General features: G+C 44.6%; 2 protein-coding genes across 5 annotated transcripts; one reads left to right on the top strand and one right to left on the bottom strand.

Moving 5' to 3' along the window:
- Positions 1 to 279: 279 nt before the first annotated feature.
- KRR1 (KRR1 small subunit processome component homolog) lies at positions 280 to 6,421 on the top strand. Its single transcript, XM_052774421.1, has 10 exons — positions 280 to 397; positions 986 to 1,161; positions 1,668 to 1,802; positions 2,028 to 2,153; positions 2,249 to 2,332; positions 2,963 to 3,019; positions 3,510 to 3,680; positions 3,850 to 3,927; positions 4,048 to 4,141; positions 5,774 to 6,421. Exons 1-10 carry the CDS (start codon positions 319 to 321, stop codon positions 5,911 to 5,913), a joined length of 1,140 nt encoding a protein of 379 aa, XP_052630381.1. The 5' UTR covers positions 280 to 318; the 3' UTR covers positions 5,914 to 6,421.
- Positions 6,422 to 10,049: 3,628 nt separating this feature from the next.
- GLIPR1 (GLI pathogenesis related 1) lies at positions 10,050 to 21,160 on the bottom strand. Of its 4 annotated transcripts, XM_052774422.1 has the most exons (6): positions 20,628 to 21,137; positions 15,616 to 15,861; positions 13,512 to 13,621; positions 12,210 to 12,292; positions 11,023 to 11,049; positions 10,050 to 10,938 (listed from the first exon to the last, which is right to left on the bottom strand). In XM_052774422.1, the coding sequence occupies exons 1-6, from the start codon at positions 20,805 to 20,807 to the stop codon at positions 10,787 to 10,789; spliced, it is 798 nt and encodes a 265-aa protein (XP_052630382.1). In that variant the 5' UTR covers positions 20,808 to 21,137; the 3' UTR covers positions 10,050 to 10,786. The 4 variants fall into 4 exon arrangements, 2 of the variants coding, with proteins under 2 accessions (XP_052630382.1, XP_052630383.1); XR_008233089.1 differs by lacking the exons at positions 10,050 to 10,938; positions 11,023 to 11,049; positions 12,210 to 12,292 and adding an exon at positions 14,310 to 15,413 and having other exon boundaries at positions 13,533 to 13,621; positions 20,628 to 21,160; XR_008233090.1 differs by lacking the exons at positions 10,050 to 10,938; positions 11,023 to 11,049; positions 12,210 to 12,292 and adding an exon at positions 14,873 to 15,413 and having other exon boundaries at positions 13,584 to 13,621; positions 20,628 to 21,160.
- Positions 21,161 to 21,244: the final 84 nt, after the last annotated feature.

Consider the following 21,244-nt stretch of genomic DNA (forward strand, 5'->3'; position numbering starts at 1 on the left):
GACATGCGGCCTGCGATACCCGAGGCCGGCGCTGCCCCTCGCTTTGAGGCAGAGCGGGCATCCCTGCCTGTTCGCACCAGCTTTATTTTCACTTTTTTTTGCTCCCAGGGAAGGACAACCCGGTAGGAGAACGCGTGTTGCTCTGAATACAAACGGTAAAACCTCTCTCAGAGCCCCAGCAGCTCTGACCCGCCGCCATCCCGCCCGCTCCCCTCAGGCCCGGCGGGACTACGGCTCCCGGCGTGCACCGCGCCACCGCCCCCTTCCGGTGCGCGGCGCTTCCGGTGCCGGGGGAGGGGAGGCGGCGCGCCGGCCAAGATGGCGGATCCTGCCGAGGCGGCCGAGCCGAAGCAAAAAGAAAAACAAAAAAACAAAAACAAAAAGAAAACGCCGGCAGGTGGGGGCGCGGTGAGGGTCTGTGCGGGGCTGGCAGCCGGCTCGTCGGGAAGCCTTCGGGCTGAGGGTTCCCTCCCTCCCTCCCTCCCCCCCTCCCCGGTGGCCGCGGGCCTGCAGCTCCGTCCCGGCCTGCAGCCGGGGGTCCCGGCGGTTTCCCAAAACGAGCGGGGGGTGAGGAGCTTGGCCGCCATTTCGTGTAGGCGGAGAGGCGGCGTGGGGAAGGTAGGCTGGTTCCCGGCCTGCGGCGCTGGGTGGGGTGGAGGCGGCTGTTGGGTGCAAGGGGTGCCTTGTGGTGGAGCCCCTCTCCTCACAGCGCTCTGGTCCCTCGCCTCAGCCTGTCCCTTGTTCTTGTATAATATCCTATCCGCAACGCATGTCTCAGTTGTGGGATTTTTATGTTAAATAGATAGCTTAAAGCAGTAACTTCTTTAAGGTCAGAAGGGGTGCAGAATGCATTCAACAGAGCACTAAACAAAACTGTGTCCCTGCTTTCAGTTACTGTACCTTTTGTTGTTAAACGAGGAGGAGAGGTAATAGTCACTGATGAAAGAGGAGGAAAACCAACTTTTTTTTTTTATACCTGTAACAGTTGATGAATCTGAACTTCTCACTGTGCCAGATGGATGGAAAGAACCAGCCTTTACAAGAGAGGATAATCCCAAAGGGCTGCTGGAAGAAAGCAGTTTTGCAACGTTATTCCCAAAGTATAGAGAAGCGTACTTGAGAGAGTGCTGGCCACTCGTCCAGAAAGCCTTGAGTGAACATGTATGAATACTTACTAATTGTGATGCTATGTTTTATCTTTTGGGACATACATCTTATTTAAGCTTATAAAAACAGTGCAAGTTGCTTTTCTGATACTGTGTTTGTGTATATTTCTACTGTGCTTGCATTTAGAATTGGTAGTGTCATTTTTTATTGGCATCAAAATCAGTGAAGGTCTGCGTAGCCAGACTTGAAGTTCTTTACAGATGCTGTCAGCAAAGCTCTCTGCAGCAGCGTCTTGTCATCCAGACACTGGCAACTTTCATGCACCTGAATGCAGGGAGATGAGGGAGGTGGTGTTTTGGGGCTTGTGACACATGTATTCAGTGGGTTTTGTGCATGTCTGTGTGTGTGAATTTCCTTAAGCTGAAAGTCAGTTAAGGAATTTTGGAAAATGGATCTGCATTCAGTATGTAGTGTCTTGTTTGTTAACTTCTTACTGCCAAAGATGAATTCTGAGGTTCTTATTTAGAGACTGATTCACTATTTCTTTTCAAATATTGCAGTATGTGAATGCAACGCTGGATCTAATCGAAGGCAGCATGACTGTCACTACCACTAAGAAGACTTTTGATCCATATGCAATCATCAGGGCTAGAGATTTAATAAAACTTCTGGCAAGAAGCGTTCCATTTGAACAGGTCTGTATTAAATCCGGGAAGTTTGTATCAAATTCTATCATAATACTTAGAAAATCTTACGTTTTCAAAATGTGGCATTTTCAAGTGAGTCAAGTAAAATGAAATACATATTTAAAGTAAATGTATCTGAAAGTGAAGTGAGAAGAATAAACTCAAGTATTCCCTTGACTCTTCTGAATAATCCATTTGCATTCAGATGATATTGCCCGCTTCTTGTCTCTTTAGGCAGTTCGTATCCTTCAGGATGATGTTGCTTGTGACATCATTAAAATAGGCTCTCTGGTGAGGAAGAGAGACACTTTTATAAAAAGAAGAGGACGACTTCTTGGGCCAAAAGGATCTACTCTGAAGGTATTTCCGATAGGTGTAGTAACCAGACAATTCTTAGACCTAAATTTGTGTCAGGTCCTCAGTTTACACTTATTTCATTTCTTTTTTTGGTGTAGGCCCTGGAACTGTTAACAAACTGTTATATTATGGTGCAAGGCAACACTGTTTCAGCTCTTGGACCCTTTAGTGGGCTAAAAGAGGTAAGGGGAGGCAGGTGAGCCATTTGCATAGCATATTTCTATGCCCAGCTTGAGGGCAGACAAGAGGCAAGATCTGGCAACCTCAGGAGTACCTGACTTGTCTTTTCAGCTATGTGTTAGTAAGCTCCATTTACATGAATGTCTGTAGTCTTAGCATCTTAGCTGCTGATTTTTGTTTAGATTCTGAGATCTTTCTGTCTTGGAGGTAAAAAAAGTATTTGTGAAATACTGCTTTGGTTTTGGTGTTTTTTAGCAAGAATTTTTGTAGTTTTGGATAAGAGGTGTAAGAGTGAAAATACTGCAGATCTAATGATATATAACCTAAAGGAATATCTAACGTTTTTAATAACTATGTGGGAGAAGAATGCTTGTCAAAAGTAAGTTTCTCATGACACCATAAAATCCACGGTAACATGAAAGTAATGTTTGTGGGGTGTGCTGGAGTGTGTTAGAAACACGACAATATTAATGATATTGCTGTGCCTTCCAGTTAACCATGTGTGTTAGCTTTTTAAATCTACCTACTTTGGGGGGCAGGGAGAGGAAGCAAGATATACCTGGTATTTTAATTGGTTAGAACATGAAACACTTGCTGAGTTTTCTGTTCTTTTTCTTTTTTATTAAACACAGGTTAGAAAAGTTGTTCTGGACACAATGAAGAATATACATCCCATATATAACATTAAGGTTAGCGTGGTCCACTGTGCATCTTTCTTTACAAGAAAGTACTATTTCTTCTCAGAGAATTGTATGTTAATAATTTACATGTTTCTGTGTAGTAATCTATTTTTGAGAATTTCTGTAGTGTGCTGCTTTAAAAAAACACTACTTTGATAGCCTTCATTTTGCCATAATATCATTAGCAGTATCTGAGAAAACATCAAAGGAGAAGTGTGTATAAACTTTCCTCCCTTCAATTGTTTGGTTGATACTTGCTCATTTAAACTGGGGCACCTTCTCCAGTGCATTCTGTCCTTGTTGTGAGACATACGTATCTTTCTGGTTCTGCTGTTCATTATTAAACCCCTCTACTCTTGCTGAAGTGGGAGATGGAAGCTTCGGATGTAGCATATTCACTTTAAGAAAGTTTAGTAAAACTTGTAGTTTGGAGCTCTTGGCTACTACTTTAATACTTTTTTTTTTAATAACTTCTTGTGACATTCTAAAACTACTGAAGACTTTGATGATCAAAAGGGAATTATCAAAAGATCCTGAACTGAGGTCACAAAGCTGGGAAAGATTTTTGCCTAAGTTCAAGCGGAAGAACTTGAAAAAACGCAAGGAGCCAAAGAAGAAAAATACTAAGAAGGAGTACACACCGTTCCCACCTCCACAGCCAGAAAGCCAGGTCAGCTGGAACTTAATTTGGTTATGCAGGAATATAGCACGACTTGAAATTGTGTTCTTGCTAACAAGAGGTTGGGAGGCCTTTTCTGTCAAGTTCTGGTTTCCTGATGCTATACATCTGGCTTAAAATGCGTAATTATCTAAAGCTTCTTGGTATTTGTCTTACGCAGATTGATAAAGAATTGGCAAGTGGTGAATACTTCTTGAAAGAAAGACAGAAGAAACGAAAGCGAGTAGAAGAGATAAAGGTAAAGTTTTTCTAACCTGCTGTTCAATTAAAAAGCATTTGACTGCTGACTAGGAATTTTTTTTTTTGTCCCTTTTTGCCCTGCTCTACTGATACTTGACCTTTTTATTGGTAACTTCAGGCAAAGCAAGCAGATGCAATCAAGAAAAGACAAGAAGAAAGAAATAAAGCTTTCATCCCACCAAAGGAAAAGCCAGTTGTGAAAACAAAGAAAGGTAACCATTTATTTTTTTTTCTTGTTCTAAAATGTTCTGCTGTTGATTCCTAGGCTGAGTGATTTTGCAGAGATACAGCTGTAGGAAATAAGAAAGGTCATGCAAAAAAAATCCTAGTGGTTAGATCCATGCCTGGAGTTGCCAGAGACAGTAGAAAGATCATGCAGCCCATAATTCTATACCTATACAATGACAATTCTCTGTAGAAAATTTTCCTGATGGAGATACTGGGATGGCCATCTCAATTGGTTGTCGTGGCTACATCAATTTTTGGCTTTCAGTCTTGTTGTGAAGCTGCCATAATTTTTGCATTCAAATGTCTTTTCTGTTAAGAAAAAGAAACCCAAAAGCAATACTTACTTGAAAACTTATGCCACAAGTAAGTCTTGGTATAAGATAGGGTAAACAGCTTTTCTAAAAGTTAAAGTAAAACCACATTATATGCAGAGTAAGAACTTGTGTTCTCAGATGATCTGTTTTTCACGCAGTAGAGAAACGAGCCTTCAGTTTTCTGGATTCATTGATTATTCTACATAGTCATTCATTGTATTAGATATACTGTGTATGTTTTGTATTAGCTATACTACCTACATATTATTACACTATATATTACACAATTTCTTAGGAACTGAAAAGTTTACGTCTCGAAAAGCATGTGTTCTGCAGCATTGATACGGTACTTTTTTCTGTTGGCAGTAAATTTTCAGTGATCCTGCTATTGACGGTACTGTATCTCAAATACTGTGCTTTTCTAGCTGCTGTGCTTTGACCTGAAATCCTAAATAAATCACAGCAGTAGTTTGTATGTAGAGAAGAACTGAGATCCAAAGAAGACAGCTGGTACCCACTGTTAGATGTATAGGAATTAACTGTGTGAGATTAGAGAGTTGGATCCAAACTCATAACTTGTGCCCAAAAGAGAAAACACCATCACCTAGATGAACATAAGAGTAGGTTATTCATGTTGCTCAGCATTAAATGTTTAATTTAAGTACTCTGGCACTCCAGTAGAAGTCTCTTATAAAGGTCTTCATGCAGGGGTCAAAGATGTGTGTCACATTCCCCCAGCCCACCCTTTCCCATCCTGTTTCCAACAGCAGCCATTGATGGATGGCTAGGGAGAGAGTGTAAGGATGGGACAGACATGTTTGGGATCTTACCACCTTAGTTGCTTGCAGAAAGACAAAATACCATGAAAGCTTCTCGGGGTATAAGAACTCAATACTTAATTTCTTTTCTTCTTAGGTGAGACCAACCAAGCCAATAGACTTATGTCTAAGAGAGTGTGTATGTATTAATTTTGGAGGAGTATGTCTGTGGTCTGAGGAGTGGGTGAGAATAGTTCGTTTGTGTGCAGAGTGTGGCATCTGTGTTCAAATGCAGTTGTATAGGTGTATTTTTTTATATGACTGTTCTCCTTTGAATTCTGCTGAGAGGTTTGTGGATAATACTATTTTCAACAAAAATGATTATTAGAATAGTTTATAAAATCATTAGTGAACATAAAACGAGTCCTAACCAGTGCCACAGGATGCAGCTCCCTGTGTTTATATATGAAGTCATCTTGTAGACTCTTAAGATTTAGATAAAGTAAAATTCATGTCTGTTATCTTTGTATTTTTTACTATGTAGCCTCCACTGAGAAGAAGATTGATATTGAAGCCATCAAGGAAAAGGTAAAGAATGCAAAGAAGAAGAAATTAGGAGCACTTCCTGTGGAAGAAGTCAAGTTAAAAATGGCAGCAGATGAAAAGAAAAAAAAGAAAAAGTAATTCACCACCTGAGGTACTTACTTTTCTCCTATGTTAATGAACATTTTCACACTTGGAAGATTTGAGACTTCTTGCTGTCGGTACAATCTGGACAAGAAAAGACTAGGTAGAAAGATCATTCTCTTTTCATAAGTACAGTTTAATTAGTGGACCTAAAGCAGCTGTGCAGAATTGCCAAGGTTGGTGAAGAAAATCTGTGCTGCTACATTGTTACAGTAAGAGAGTGTATTTGGATAATATCCATCTGCCTAAAGGGAAGGTTTTGTAATAGAAACATTTAGGAGTTTGATGCAGGATGTTAAACATTAGGGTCAGAGAACTCAGTGGGAGTTTAAAGTATATCTTCTGTGAAAGACTACCAGACTGTACACAGCCTCAGTTGTGCTGATAACTTTTGCAAAACAGGCAAGATTTATTACTATGTTATGCTTTTGTTTCTGTAAAAGCTGATTATTTTTGCGTGTCTCGTCTTGGTGTTAATAAACTATTTTGATACGTTGTTCTTAAATCCTTTAATTAGTCATCTACTGCACAACCTACGTGTTGTTTTCCAGGAAACAAGCTCACAGCTTCATGTGAGAATTAGATAAACCATAATCTTAATTGAATGCCATTAATATACTGTCATTTATTAGCATTATCCTGGAGGCTGTTAGACAGAATGTGGTACAAAGCAAGTGTCTTTCCACATGGAAAGTGCTGCAGTGAAAGCATAAAGTCTTGTTATCTTTCTTTAAATATATTCTTAATTTATTTCTTGCTTGCAAGAAAGTCTAAGAAATTGTGTTCCTCTTTTTTTTTCTTTTTTTTTTTTTGAGGCCTTTCCCCTTTTTAAAGGAAGTTTAGATGTTTTTGGTTTCCTGAAATTGAAATTGTGATGAAATAAAGTTCACCGGAAGAGCAGATGTTGCTTATTTCACACATCTGAGATTAAAGAAGCAAATGTAATGGTTAGGAGGCGGTAGAGCCACACCAATTTCAGAATTGTGTTGGAGTGCTTTTGCCAGGTTTTGGAATTTTGATCACCTGCACATGCAGTGGAAATGATTATGCTAGAACATTGCAGTTTGCTGCATTTTGGTTAGTGACCTTTTATTTGAAAATAGTAAGTGAAAACATAGCCATTTCCTTTTTTACATATATAAATAAGAATTTAGAATATATGTGGTTAAATAGCCAGTACATGTACATTGAGAAATAGCTAAGATGCTTGCCCTTTAGGGTAGGAGACAGCATTAGCCTTAGTATGCCTTTCAGTTATGTGATCTTTTCTTGGCACTTAGTTGTTAAGGAAAAAATGCTCTCAATCCTCTTAGGGATTGCATTGTTCATAAATGGCAGTTTAATTACTTGTGGAATCAATCAGGAAAATACTACTTCAACAGATGCTTCACTGAGAATATGATCAGTAAGTCACCCATCTCAGAAACTGTAGCAAGCTGATGGGTTTAGTGATACCAGCACTGTGAAAAAGTTTTTAGAAACACCAACTGGAGTTTAGCAGTTGATGGTGTAAAGGGGAGACTGAAGTTCAGTACCAGTCAGGTAGTTCAGACCTCTCATACAGTGAAAGGACTAATTTCAACAGGAGGCACTGCAATACTTGAGTTTAAATGCCTGTTCTCACAGTGTGATCCCATGAATGAGTGCTTCAGCGGACGAGTCTGCAGAGCTAGAAGCCAGTAAGGAGTCTGACTGTAGCCAGGGAAGGAGCATGAGTGTATTAGGGGAGGGAGAGTCCTTGGTTCTCATCTGGACTGGATGAGGCCCCTTTCACTGCAGAGGACTGGCACAGGTGTCCCCGTTTCTTGTTTAAAAAGTTAAAAACAAGTGTAGGGCTGGTTGCCCTAGACTGGTCTTGCAGGCTGGCATTTCATTTCAGGAAGCTGATCTAGCTGAAATCACCCTACAAAAAAGTGTTTTCCGGCTGCATCGGCTAACTGCCTGGTTGCCTGAGTTGCAGTGCAGGAAAACATAGCTCAGCTAGGTGGCAGCCTGGCCTTAAATTATATATACTTCCATGGAAATGTGCTTTTTTTAATTTAGGACCCACAGCTGAGGCATCTATGTAGCTTTTGCATCAAATCCCTATCCGTAGTAAAACTCCTAACAGACCTCAGGAAGTCTTTTCCTTCTGTGGTTATGGGGTGAAAAGGCTTCGCATTGTGTTTAATCTTTTTGAGTTGTTACGGTTGGCAGGTTTCAAGGATTGCGGGTTGGAGATTTATTTACTTAAACTGGAAAATCAAGAAAGCTTACTCATATTTCTGTAGGCAAGTTAAACCAAAGGATTTGTCTGCTTAAGAGTCCATATCTGGATGGTCACTGGCTGCATGGGCTCACTGTTGGTGCTTTTTGCACCCGTTTTCTGAGAGAATATGCCTATACAGTTCTAACACTTGTATAAAAAGTAAAGAATGGAAAATAAAGTGTATTTGGAAGGGTGAAAAAGTTTTTTTGCTATTTTCAGAACAACTTGAACTATTGCAAATTATCTCCTTAAACTGATTTTAGAGTTTACAGACTTCCAAAAAAGTACTTGAAGGCTGTATTTATATATCAGTGTTTTGCATTTATCATATGGAATTAATGGGCATATGCCATAAGGTAAATGTGGACAATTCAAAGTGGTTTGATCATCTGGAGTTAAATATCTGGATTTCTGGATGTCCTTAAAATGAGATGCAGTACTTTTTTAGCTTTGACTTCTCGACTTTCAGGCTTTCTTGTTTGAAAAATACCATGTTGTAAAGTTTGGGGTTTTTTTTTCCCCTAAGCCCCAGTGATTTACAGTTTTTTAATGATGCTTTTTCTATGGTATTTCCTTAGAGCTGCTGAAGTATGTAGTTAAATGATAGTGCTGTGAATGTTTTGAACTTTAACATGCTCTGTGTTCATTCTGTTTACTCTCCTGGAGACCAAGTGTAGATTAAACTAAGCAGGGGAGAATTCCTGCTGAGCTCATTTTTGCTCCCTGGACACAGCAGCGTATGCTCCTCCCTCCCCTGCATTTCTCTTTGCAGTAGTGGAATCTAACTGCACATGGCTTCAGTGGGGCAGACACCGTGCCAGGCTCCGTGCTGGGCTAGGAGCCCTGTGCAAGAGAGCGTACACAGAGTGAGTCCTGCTGCCCAAGTGCTGCTTGCCGTCCCATTTTCAGATGGGACTTTGCAGTACATGGAGCTTGAGGCTTGGGTCTTGCACAAAAGAGTGGCAAAAAGACAAGTGGGGAGGGGAATAGCTGCTCTTTTTACAGATGGACCCATGGCCTGCCTTTTGCAATGGGGATTTTTTTTTTTTTTTTTTTTTTAAACACCCTAATCTGCCCAGTTTGGAAGGCAGAACTGAGCTTGGCTCTCTCACAAGTAGGCCAGTGTGGGTACTGGGACCCTGGTCACTGGAGTGTGGAAAAGAAACTGTTCATCTCCTGTCTGCAACTGTGATGTCTTGGCTATGGAGACTCTGGTAGCCAGCAAACTAAGTATAAAGATATATCAAGGGCAAACAAAGTTTGTAATTTTGTCCCCAGCCATATTTGCATTCTGAAAAATTATTTATTCAGGAAATGCTGTGATGCTGAGATGATTCTAGTGCGAGCAGTTAACTACCTGGAAGAATAACCTGAGACACTTTGGGTCCCAATTCCAGTGTTTTCAGTTAAGATCCACCCCAGTAGTGGGGTCAGGAGTGGGTATGCAGAAACGCTGACAGGTGCTGCAGGGGCAGTACCCCAGAAACAAAGTGGCGGGGGGAACTTCCCGGCTTCCTTTACAGCAGTGTGTGTCTGTGCCCTGCAGAGGGGCACGGTGCAGAGGCATCTAAACCCGCCTCCGTATAGATACGGATTGCTACGTTCCAGCTGTGAGTTTGTGCACTTCTGCTCCTTCCAGCCTCCGCTCGAGCTGAGCGACTGCGGTCAGTAGAGGACATGCCCAGCTGAACACAGCAGCTGTCCTCGCTGCTTTCTGCCTGCTCCAGATGTGCAGGTTCCGGACGACTCATCTCTTGGCAGCTGTTGAACCAAAGGCATAACTATGGGCACAGCACCATTGTGCAGGTTGGAGCTGAATGTGGGGGTTTTTTGTGTACCAGCAGTTAAGGTTTACCTCATGTTGCAAATACATGATTGCCATACATGGGAAACAGGACATAATGATTTATTGTTTGAAACAGCAGTCAAAACCTCTGTGCTCAGAAAACAAAACCAGGAGAGATTGCGGTGATACGTTATCATGTGTAAACACAGGTGAAACTATGTCTTGGCAGAGATGACGTGTGTTTAAAACCAAATTCTAAGCAAAGAGAAGTACCAGTGGCCCCAGTGCACTGCCAGACTGGGAAATGCACTGCCTGCCCCAGAATGCAAATGCCAGAGCTCACAGAGGTCCAAAAATTCTTTAAAAAAAAGGTTTAAATGAAAAACCTCTCCAGGCTACTCTGCATCTTGCTGGAGGAGTGTCCAAGGAAAGAGCACAACAAGAACGAGAGAGGTGCGTGCTGGGCCGGGGCTGGGGCTGGGGCCAGGTTCCTGGCCTGGGCACCCTCCAGCCCTTCCTAAGAAAGCGTAGCAGGCAGCTGCCTGCACCTCAGTGTGCTGCCTGGGCAGTGCGCTCCCTTACCCACCAGATCCCACTCACACCGCTCCACTTTGAAAAAATACATGGGTAATTTAAAGACAGTTATCGGTTCTGAGCAATAAGAAAGCTGCTTATCAGCTCTCCTAGCTGCTGTCTGCAACAAAGATGGTATTTCTGTACTTCTAAATCACCTGTGGATCCAAACAATGTCTCTACCAATCTTTGTGCTGCCAGTAACTTATGTGTGGGGAAGGGATGAGTTGACCTAAGTGCTCTCGTGGTCTTCTGCATGTGTGTCACTCACTGGCAGGTGCTACAGACCAGTATTTTGGTAGGAGCCAGGTGGCCAAAATTGTCAGTATAAGGAGTAATGGCCTTAAAGCAATAATGGTGATGCAGTACTCATCACATGCAGGTCTGTCCCAGTCTGGATGCCACCTGGAATCACCTGTGAACAAAACAAGTTACTTGTTTTTAAGTATAACTGCACCAAGGGCAACAACTGGAAGCAGTTAATTCTGGTGGTACTTACTAATGACTTTGTCACGCTCTGCATTTTCTGGAGAGAGAAAAGAAGTGAACGTAAGCAGACTTGCACTTTATAAACAATTTGAGTCTAAGCAAAAGGGAATGAAGTGTGAGCCTCACGACAGGCTCACAAATACATCTATGGGAGCTGTGTTTCTTTCCAGGAAGAAACAAAGACCCGCTGACTTCGGGAGAGCCCTGCAGCAACTCTAGGGCCTTTGCTGAGGAGCGCTTGATCGCACCATGTTGACTTCTCCCACCAGTGGCTGGCGTAGAGAGGACTCTCTCCCCGAGGCGTGCTTTCCAAGATCACTTTGGCTTTTGCCCAGTGCCTTGTATTTAAGATCCTCGGCCTGTACCTAACATTAAACAGTCCTGTGCATCAGGGACTCCCTCTCGTTCCTGCGGTGCTGGTGTTTTAATGCCACCTTCCCGCTCTGTTAGTTCACCCGAGGTCAAGTGCTGGGGAAAAGTACGACTGTAGCCTCAGCTCCCCCTGGGCTGATGTCCACAGCACGGTGCCTTGTCCTTCTTACGGGAATCGCAGAAGGTCTCCTCCCTCCTGAATCCATGCAGCCGTTGCAAAGCCAAGTGCAGGAGAATCAGGTGGGCTGCCAGGGGCTCGGGCTGAGCCCTGCGTCCCCGCGAAGGGCTCTCGCATGTCAGCGTGGCTCTCTCCCGGTGCTTAGGGGAAAGCAGATGGCCTGGCTGATGTTCACTGGAGCGAGCAGCCTTGGCAGTGCCATGGCAGTTCTCCCCTCCCACAGCGGCATGGCAGGGGCAAGGCTTCCTTGGACCTGCGCCGTCTCAAGCCGCAGCTCGTGCACCAGGTAATAACCTGGAGCCCCAGGGAGGGGACGTGTATCCCCTGCTGTGCTTCCCATTTCTGCAAGCGGTAACTTCTGGCAGGGGTAGTAACACCTTAAACTGCAGCCGCTCTATCTCCTGTACCATACCCTCCAGCACCTGAAGAGCAGACCCCATCCCATCGCTCCCCAGGGTAGAAAACGGGCCCCTTCTGCCCTCTTCCCCTCTCTTTGTGCATCACTGCTCACTTGGCTTCTGACTGCAGTTTTTCGGACTATATTTAGGAGCAGGAGAGCACCGTGCCTGCCTCCCACCAGTATCTTTTGTGTGCTCTTTCCCTTTCTACATGCGCTTGGGGAGGAGGGCTGGTTGTCTTCTACTTACGACACAGCTTGCCAGCACACTGCTCGCCGTTGCAGTCACTGCACGCTGCTCCCGTCTTGTACGGGTGCCCTGGGTAATTCCCACTGCAAAGGAAAGTAACACTGCTCTCAAACCGCCCTTGGGAGGAGAACGTTAATACCTACTGCTAATTAGTTTTTAACCTGGGTTTTGCTTCACTTGTGTTGATAGGGAGATGGTTTTTGGACAGTCCCTGTCTGAATGCCCTGTGCCCAAGACATGCAGTGAAGCAGAAGAGGTTAAGTGTAATGGGGTGCTCTGTTTAGGAACCTGGAGACAGCAGTATTGCAAGCTGGGAATTAAAATAGTCTCAGTGCTGGATAATTTGTGTGTGTGGAGACTGTAAGCTCCGAAAGCTGGCTCTAACTGTGGGAGCAAAAGCAGACTCAGTTACTGTGTATGTATGTGCGTATTCAGCCTTGAAGAGGAGTCTCTGGTGCTGGAGAATCTCTCATAGGTAGTGATTTCATCCGTTTGCTGGTAAATATTTTAGAAGTGATGTGTGCCTCCCCCTGCTCCCTCCCTCTACCAGCAGCATGAGTGGCACCAGCCAACCTCTGTCCAGGCTCTTGGCTCGATATTGCCTGCTCAAATCTGATACTGCACCAAAAGCAGCTCAGTGCTTCGCTTTGCTTAGAGCATGGCCAAAGTGAGACTTTTTGTGACTGGCCTGGCCTTGGCTCAACACGGTGTGCATGTAAAGGTTTTAAAGCTGTATGTAGACTGTGGTGGCATTAATGAGCTGGAGAAGGGTAAAAAACATCCATCCTAGGTGGATATCCTACTGACTATGCATATGAAGGACCTCTGGATAAAATTTTGCCTTGAGCAGCCCCAGCCTCACAAACAGCCCTCAGCTGCTAAGACTGCAGCTGCACGCATACACACTTTAATATTTATCCAAACCATTGACCTAGAGGCTTAATTCTGCAGGCACACATGGAAATATTTTCAGACTTTGGCCTTGCACCTTGGCAACCATCTGGGGCCGTCTTGGCACTCAGGAGCAAGGGTTTAATTTTCAAATGATCACTTCAGTATTTTCATGTCAGCATCTTATATTTTACCCTTTCTACCAGTGCCACTGCTTTTTGGCTCCAATACATAGCCCTCATCTAGCAAAAAAAAGCTGGTTGGAGAGAGGTGTACCTCTTTCTCTATTTTGGGGACCATTTTCTCCCACAAAACACATGAATAGATGGACTGATCTAATAAAGCTGCATGTTGCGGGAGGGAAGGGGTAGGACCCAAACCCTGTGAAATATTTGTAACGAAAAACCTTACGCCGGCCCATAGTTGCAGATGAAGTGTGCTGCGTTGGTTATGGAGGAGTATGCCACGCTGGGACAGAAGTGAACAGCACAGCCAACCTTGTAGCTTGTAGCCCAAACAATCTGCAAAGACAGACGTGTACACCGGTGAGAAAAGCTTTGCTTCAGCATCTGAAGCGTTACGGGGAAGACCTGCCCTCCTCTGTTTTACAACAATGAATCGGCTGAGGAGCACGCCTTGGGCAGGCTTCATGGGGGAAAGCGGCAGTGATGGATATCGAAATCATAGTTTGTTCTGAAAAACGCCTGATGGTTTTGCCTAATTCACCAGGTGTTCATTAAAACAACTCTGAAAGAAAAAATGACTGGCTGTAACAGGTAGTTTTCCTCTCTTGAGAAGGAGAAGGTGAAGTTCACCTCCTTTGCTTCATGGCAATCCATTAGCTTTCCTACAGCTCCTACGAGTGCTGATTGCCCCTGTACTAAATCCAGCAGGGATGTATAGGCAAATGGCTGGAAGGCGCTGGTGTTACGGGAGGAGCAGGGAAAAGGAGCGTGTCCAGGCTGCAGTCCTGCCCTTTAGCATCATGGCCATGACTAAAATAATCTAGAGGCGAGGGCATTACATCATCTAGCGATCCTCTGTCTACCAGAAGCTGTTCGGTTCAATCCAGCATCCTATATCTACCTCTAAGATTACAGTGCAGCCAAATGCTGCAGTCCTGGAAAAATAAACCCGTGACAGAAACAGAGAGGAGACGAGGGCATGGCGGTACCTGAGGGCGATACAACGGCAGCAATGACTGACTACCTGAGAGCCGTGGAGAGATCCTGGCGGCACAGGAGATGAAGAAACACGCTCGTGCCTCCGCCAGCTCGGAAGGGGAAGCCTGGCCCTTTCTGTTTGTGCCTGTTTGGTGCCAGCTCCGGGAAGAGGGGACAATCCTCGAGCTCCTGAGGGTGTTCTCAGTGCAGCGGCAGAGCAGAGGCTGCTTCCGAAGCCAGCCACAGACAACTGCATCCCTGAGGATGGTGAAGGACCGGATCACAGGACCCTCCCCATCCCAGGCGGCCGTCGCCCGAGGCATGTGCTGGGGATGTGGTTGTGGTAACGGTAGTAATTGTACCCGGGGGAAATTTCTCCACAGCTGGGAAGGAGGGAGAGGAATGAGGGGTTCCCCGAAGGTGCAGACCCAGGGATGCCTCCCAAAGCTGGCAGACAGGCAGCTTCTAGCTACAGTCACTATCACCGCTGACTCCAAGTGAGAATAATCTTATTTCCTCATTCTCTCCCATGCAACTGCCTGGCCTGCTCCTCTACAAACAACGCGGTAAACACCACTGTGCCTTAGTGCCAGGTAAGGTGAGTTTTACCGCAGGTTCCAGATGCTGACTCCTGCTGTGTGCTTGTGAGCAAGGTCAAAAAGCAACACGCTGTCACCTCTCATGGCTCCTGCATCCAAATATCTCCTCTGCACACGAGTACCTGCACGTGCCGTTCAGACACCAGCTTCAGCTCATCTCTTCAAGTCCTAAATGCGTATGTGTATCTCCACAGAAATTACTAAATAGCCTCAGGTCAAAATCTAAACCCTAGAGCCCCTGTTGCAAGCCATCCTGCTCGCCCATCGCTGTGGTTAGCGATTGCAGGGTTGCATGGCAGTGGCACTCCTCTCCCTCGCTTTGCCCTCTTTCTTTGGGAATCGTGGTTGGGAAAAATGCAGACGTGATGCTTGAGGAGCTGCAGACATCTCTTTAGGTGCCGGTATTTCCGCAGCCCTTGGGATGCAGAGACTGCCTGCCAGAGCTGGGACCTTGTCCTGCCACACACTGCAGCCCACAGCCATTGCCATTGCCTGGTTTTTGGCCACTGTTTGGCTAAATCTGACTGCTTGATGGCTGTCCTGTTTTCTTCCTGGAAAGAAAATACAGCTGGCGTATTTAAAATAATAATGCAGTGGCTCTTTTCCTCCCTAAAATGGGGACATGAGAACATCTTGTGCACACAGACATGAAATAAGAGTACAGCACTTGGAAAACAGTTCATTGAATCTAGAGTTTCTGTGCCAAAATGGCAACGCTGGTTCATGGTTTAGAGGGAGAAGTGCAATGCCTACCTGTGTATAGTGGCCGCATGCTCCTCTGCAGTTATTGGTGGCATAATTGTAGGCGCTGACCTCATCGTACCAAGAGGTGATGGCTGTTTGCACAGTAAAAATAGAAAGTGAGCCAGTCCAGAGATTTTCTCCAACGGGGGTAAATTTGGGGTGAGCCTGCCCTGGATCTTTGAGGTACGTATTGTGTTTAAACAGGCATTTCTTTGCCCAAGCCTTCGCAGTCTTTGCCAAATCCGGATCCCAACTCTGCAAAATAAAGACAACTAAAAATCACTTTGGTATCTTAGCAATGCAGTAATTCTAAGCAACTTTTCGGAGAAGCTGGGTCTCAGTAGTCTATATGGTTCAGGTTCATTTGTTTTTTGCTTCTGCTGAGACTTGCAGAGCTGCGTGGTAAATTGGCTTGTAGGTTCATTTCTGATTTGAACTTAGTTACTCATTAAACTTGGGGGAGTTTTTGGGGTAGTGGGTGATCCTGGCTGACCGGTTTGTTGGACACAAAGAGCTGTACATCAGTCAAATACAGTGCTTGGGCCACAACGTGCGTTTCGAGGATGTGCCAGTCATGAGACAATGTTAATATAATATCAACAGTGAATTACAGGAAATCTGGAGATTGGGGAGTATGCTTACGGTACCAGTCGGACTGGAGTCTCGTGCAGCCTCATGCATTAAGGCTTCTGCTTGCAGGTCAGTTCACAGACACATTGGGATTTTGGGGACAGTTTAAAGTCAACCCCTTGGTTTGCATCTTTGTGTTTGGTGGCTTCAGATGTTAGTGCTGAATTCGTATTTGTGGAATCACTCATTCACTTGCTATTCAGTCCTACAGAAAGTGGTTATTTAAGGAATTGAGTTTTATAAATGTCTTTTGTTTGCACTGGAGGCGGTGTCTGGTTTTGCTGGGTTTTCTTGTGCACACAACTTGATTGAGCAAATACAGTATTGTACCTCCTGGAAAATGCAGTACCACGAGTGTATGCCTGTAGTCCTAGTTACACGTCATGTCACGTAGATGAAGTTGTCCAGCACTGCTGAACTATTTTGGGTTGGATTTTTTTAAAAAATAAACTTTTTTTATTTGTCCTTTCTGGTATGGATTAGAATATCTCAGTTGCTTCTGCAAACAATAGAATCACTAGAGAATTGTTTTGAACAGATCAGTAACAGTAACTAAGGAAAAGGTGGTTGTTAGATTTTATGGCTATGTTTTACATAATATAACTTTTTTGTACCATAGATAAGTCTGAAACAATTGGTGTATTGTTTATGCTACCAGTAAGTAATGGAAAACTGCAAGATCATACCAAAATACATCTACAGAGATTTGAAAATATTTTGTAACCTATGTCTTCCATTTCTTCCTATGGCTAACGTTTGGGGGAGGGTGTATTTTCCCACTGTGGTGCATTGACCCTGGCTGGATGCCCAGGTGCCCACTAAAGCTGCTCTGTCACTTCCCTCCTCAGCTGGACAGGGGAGAGAAAATACAATGAAAGGCTCGTGGGTAGAGATAAGGACAGGGAGAGATCACTCGCCAATTACCATCACGGGCAAAACAGACTCGACTTGGGGAAATTATTTTAATTTACTACCAATCAAACCACAGTAGGGTAATGAGAAATAAAAACTACATCTTAAAACACCTTCCCCTCACCCCTCCCTTCTTCCTGGGGACAGCTTCACTCCCGATTTTCTCTCCCTCCTCCCCCCGAGCAGTGCAGGGGGACAGGGGATGGAGGTTACGGTCAGTTCATCACATGTTGTCTCTGCTGCTTCATCCTCCTCAGAGGGAGGACTCCTCACTCTTCCCCAGCTCCAGCGTGGGGTCCCTCCCACGGGAGACAGTCCTTCACGAACTTCTCCAATGTGAGTCCTTCCCGTGGGCTGCAGTTCTTCATGAACTGCTCCAGCGTGGGTCCCTTCCATGGGCTGCAGTCCTTCAGGCACAGACTGCTCCAGCATGGGGGATCACAAGTCCTGCCAGCAAACCTGCTCCAGCGTGGGCTCCTCTCTCCACAGATCCGCAGGTCCTGCCAGGAGCCTGCTCCAGCGTGGGCTTCCCACGGGGTCCCAGCCTCCTTCGGGAACCCACCTGCTCCGGCGTGGGGTCCTCCCCGGGCTGCAGGTGGAGATCTGCTCCCCCGTGGACCTCCCTGGGCTGCAGGGGGACAGCCTGCCTCACCGTGGTCTTCCCCACGGGCTGCAGGGGAATCTCTGCTCCGGCGCCTGGAGCATCTCCTCCCCTCCTTCTGCACTGACCTGGGGCTCTGCAGGGCTGGGGCTCTCCCGTATTCTCACTCCACTCTCAGGCTGCCGTTGCCCAGCAGTTTTTTCCCTTCTTAAATCCGTTCTCCCAGAGGCACTACCACCATCGCTGATGGGCTCACCCTTGGCCAGCGGCGGGTCCGTCCTGGAGCCGGCTGGCATGGGCTCTGTCGGACGTGGGGGAAGCTTCCAGCAGCTTCTCACAGAAGCCACCCCTGTAGCCCCCCCGCTACCAAAACCTTGCCATGCAGACCCAGTACAAAGATGTGTGACAGTGGTGGATGCACCTTAGTGCTTCACGGTCTTGTTTTTCACATTCTGCTTTTTAAGAGTCTGCACATCTCTTTTCTCCTTCATCCTATAATAGTATTAATAGTAAGTTTAAAGTTCCATAAAGGTATACGTAATAATAAGTTTAAAGGTAAATTAATACATTTAAATGTATTTTCCTTTGTTCGTATGAATGCTTAAACTGGCTGACAGTTGAAAAAGCAATGTGCAGAAACCGATGGTTCAGAATGATCTCTAGTTTAAGTATAGTTATACTCCTTATTTGCTTATGAAACTGCATTTATGCAAGAACATTGGACTAAACTGCATGGGTAAAAATGCACAGGACAGGAAGGCTTGCATATAGATATCATTGCTGTTTGAGAAAATAGTAACTACAGCTTTTTTTTTCCCATGAACTCTTTCTCAGTTTTGGTTTTATAACTCAGATGAGTTGCTTGCTGATTTAGGGAGGGAAAACTGAATGTATAATAAGTGAAAAGTGATGCAAAGCAGCAGTAAGTCAAAGGAGACTGTTGGGAAGCCCTGATGGTGAGACTCTTTCTGCTGGTTTTGAAGAGCCGTGGAACAGACCTAAGCAAGGCTTTGGGTGAATGGGAAAGGGGTCACATTTGTCAGGTAAAAAAATGTTAGATCAGCATTCTCATTTTATAATAAATGTATTACAAATATAGATGGTTGTGGGCTTTGTTACTTGCAGTTAAAGGAGTTTCTGTCTTGTATTTTCTTTTAAAAACTATTTTTCCAAAAGGTGGAAATGCCCTGAGTTCATAGTCTTCATTTTTACATATCTAGGTAGACAGTTATCTACAGCAAGCAGAAGTTCCCTGTGAAATAAGTCATCTTCTTCTCCTCATTTCTGAAGTGCTAAAGGCCATTCAAAAATTAAGAAATATGCTGCTTTCAATTCCAGTGCTTTTACTTTCATAATAGATTTTATCATGTATTGTACTGCTTTCTCCACATTAAATTCTTCCTGGGAGAGGTCTTACTTAAGAGTAGGGGTTTTGCAGTGTTTTAGAAGAAACTTACCATGTTCTTGTTTTATTTGTATATAATCTTTATTTGGTTTTTTGTTTCTTAAGCCATTTTTTTCGAGTTTCAGTTCTTTAATTTTTCAAAAGGAAAAATTAGGCATAATTTAAAAAGATGAATACTGCTCTTTTAAGACATCATAGCAAGATTTTGTTAGTGAAGGGCCAGTAAAGCAATCTAGAAAACAGAGCCTGGAGCGATACGTACTGGAAGTTCAGGACTCCTGGCTGAAGAAAGCTGAAATAAAAGATACACCTAGAAGAGAAACTGAACTGTTTCCTGTCAGGCTTGCAACTCGAGCTTGCTCGCTGCTCACTTCCCCTTCACTAATAGGCACTTCTTTTTTAGTGTCTGACAACCAAATATGGAAAATGAGCTTTTTTTGGTGGGGGGAACTTTGGTTGGGATGTTGCTAATTACAGACATGGTTATCTCCTCTTCTGGTGGTGACCATGCAAGACAGTAAGAAAGAGGAGCAAAAAGAAAGAGAGCAGAATTAGGACGATTGCTATGGCCCATCTGAGAGATCTGTGGAGATTATCCCGAGAAGAAACACAATATCCCAAATATTACCCACGCAAAGCACAAAAGGTGGTGGATGTTGCAAGAGAGAGCTCCCAAGCTACCGGAATCGAACGTGTCACAAATCAGAGATGGGCTTCTCAGCCGTAAGCCCAGCTTTGGGCACGCGTTTACGGCTTCCCCCTTGCTGTTTTTCCCATGTGCCACCCGGCAGGGAAACAAGCGCCACGAGCCATTTGAAATGAGAGTTGGGCACTTTTGGGTGTATTTTGAATCATGACAGCCTATCTTTTGCACGTTGGCTGCAGATACTTCCCCCTGATGCGGCCAGGGAGAAGGCAGGGGGACAGAGCAGCGCGGGACCTGATGCTTCCAGCGCTCGCTCCCGCTGCACTTGTTGCTTTTTCGGCTTCCCCTGCAGCCCCAGCACCTAGGAACAGCCGCTCTGTTGGCTCAGTCTGAGAGAGCCTTGCAAAGAAAGTGTAGAGAAAGCTCTCATTTGGCAACGGTCTCTGCCCTTGACGACTCAAGTACGAAAGGTTGTGCTTAGGTCTGCATATAAATTACAGTCCGGCATGTTGAGCTGCGGTGCCTTGGAATGAGGAGGCTTTTCACAGCACAAAACGACAGTGTTAGGCTGAGGGTTGAAATCATGGGTTTCAAATGAGGAAATATTAAGCCAGCCAAAACTATCCACTGTACCTGACTGTATAAAACCATCTGAAAATCACAGCCTTTTTCTCTGCTTTAAAAAGAAGTAGCTCTTATGATCCCAGAAGCTGGGGTGTTTTTTCTTTTTTTTTTTTTTTGCATTTGATCAGAAAAACAATCTTTGAGAATCCTAAACAACATCACAGTGCTACACACTTGCACATAAGTCGGGAAGATTCCCTTACCATGTAGAGCATGTTGCTGGCTGGTGGATTCACTCCAGACCGGAATCTGTTATGGGTTTGCACACATTCCTCAATAAACTTTGGATCTCCAGCATCGGGCAATGTCGGTGGTTCATAGGAGTCAGAGGAACGACAGAAGTGCAGTAAAGCCAGCACACAAGCAGCAAATCTGCTCGTCATGATTCTCAGCTTCTGATCTTCCAGCTTTAAGAGCAGAGTGTTTCAGCTGTACGAGGTGGTTTTCGCTTCACCAGCAGCGTTTTTCTTGGAGGGCTCGTGGGCTGGACTTATCTTCGCCGTGGTAATTGAGCGTGGCGTTGGTCACAGGAAACGAGTCATGTTTCAGGAGCGTTGCTATGAGAATAAGGAAATTAAGCTACGAGTTCACATCAGAGCTGTGGCAGCTTTGTCTCTCTTTTTCGCTTCTTTAATTGTGGTGGGCAAGCTGCTTCTCTCCTGTCCTTTGGGCTCCTTTGTTTTTGTGTCTTTGGCCCCCACCATCTCATCTGTAGCAATCACTATGGATTGCAGCAAAGTTTGGGATAAATTTTCTGCTTTTCATGAAAATAGCATTGCTGTTAAGGCTGTTATTCTGAGCCAAAATGCTGTGAGAAAGA

This window comes from Harpia harpyja, chromosome 23, assembly GCF_026419915.1.
Source record: "Harpia harpyja isolate bHarHar1 chromosome 23, bHarHar1 primary haplotype, whole genome shotgun sequence".
In the NCBI taxonomy this organism is placed as follows: domain Eukaryota; kingdom Metazoa; phylum Chordata; class Aves; order Accipitriformes; family Accipitridae; genus Harpia; species Harpia harpyja.

Excerpts from the sequence above, each read along its gene's own strand:
- KRR1 (XM_052774421.1), top strand. The coding sequence starts at position 319 with ATGGCGGATCCTGCCGAGGCGGCCGAGCCGAAGCAAAAAGAAAAACAA. Across the intron at positions 2,154-2,248 it reads CAAAAGGATCTACTCTGAAG|GCCCTGGAACTGTTAACAAA; the intron begins GTATTTCCGATA and ends TTTTTGGTGTAG. Across the intron at positions 2,333-2,962 it reads CCTTTAGTGGGCTAAAAGAG|GTTAGAAAAGTTGTTCTGGA; the intron begins GTAAGGGGAGGC and ends TATTAAACACAG.
- GLIPR1 (XM_052774422.1), bottom strand. The coding sequence starts at position 20,807 with ATGACGAGCAGATTTGCTGCTTGTGTGCTGGCTTTACTGCACTTCTGT. Across the intron at positions 15,862-20,627 it reads CCAGCAACATGCTCTACATG|AGTTGGGATCCGGATTTGGC; the intron begins GTAAGGGAATCT and ends TTTATTTTGCAG. Across the intron at positions 10,939-11,022 it reads AGAGCGTGACAAAGTCATTA|GTGATTCCAGGTGGCATCCA; the intron begins GTAAGTACCACC and ends TTTTGTTCACAG.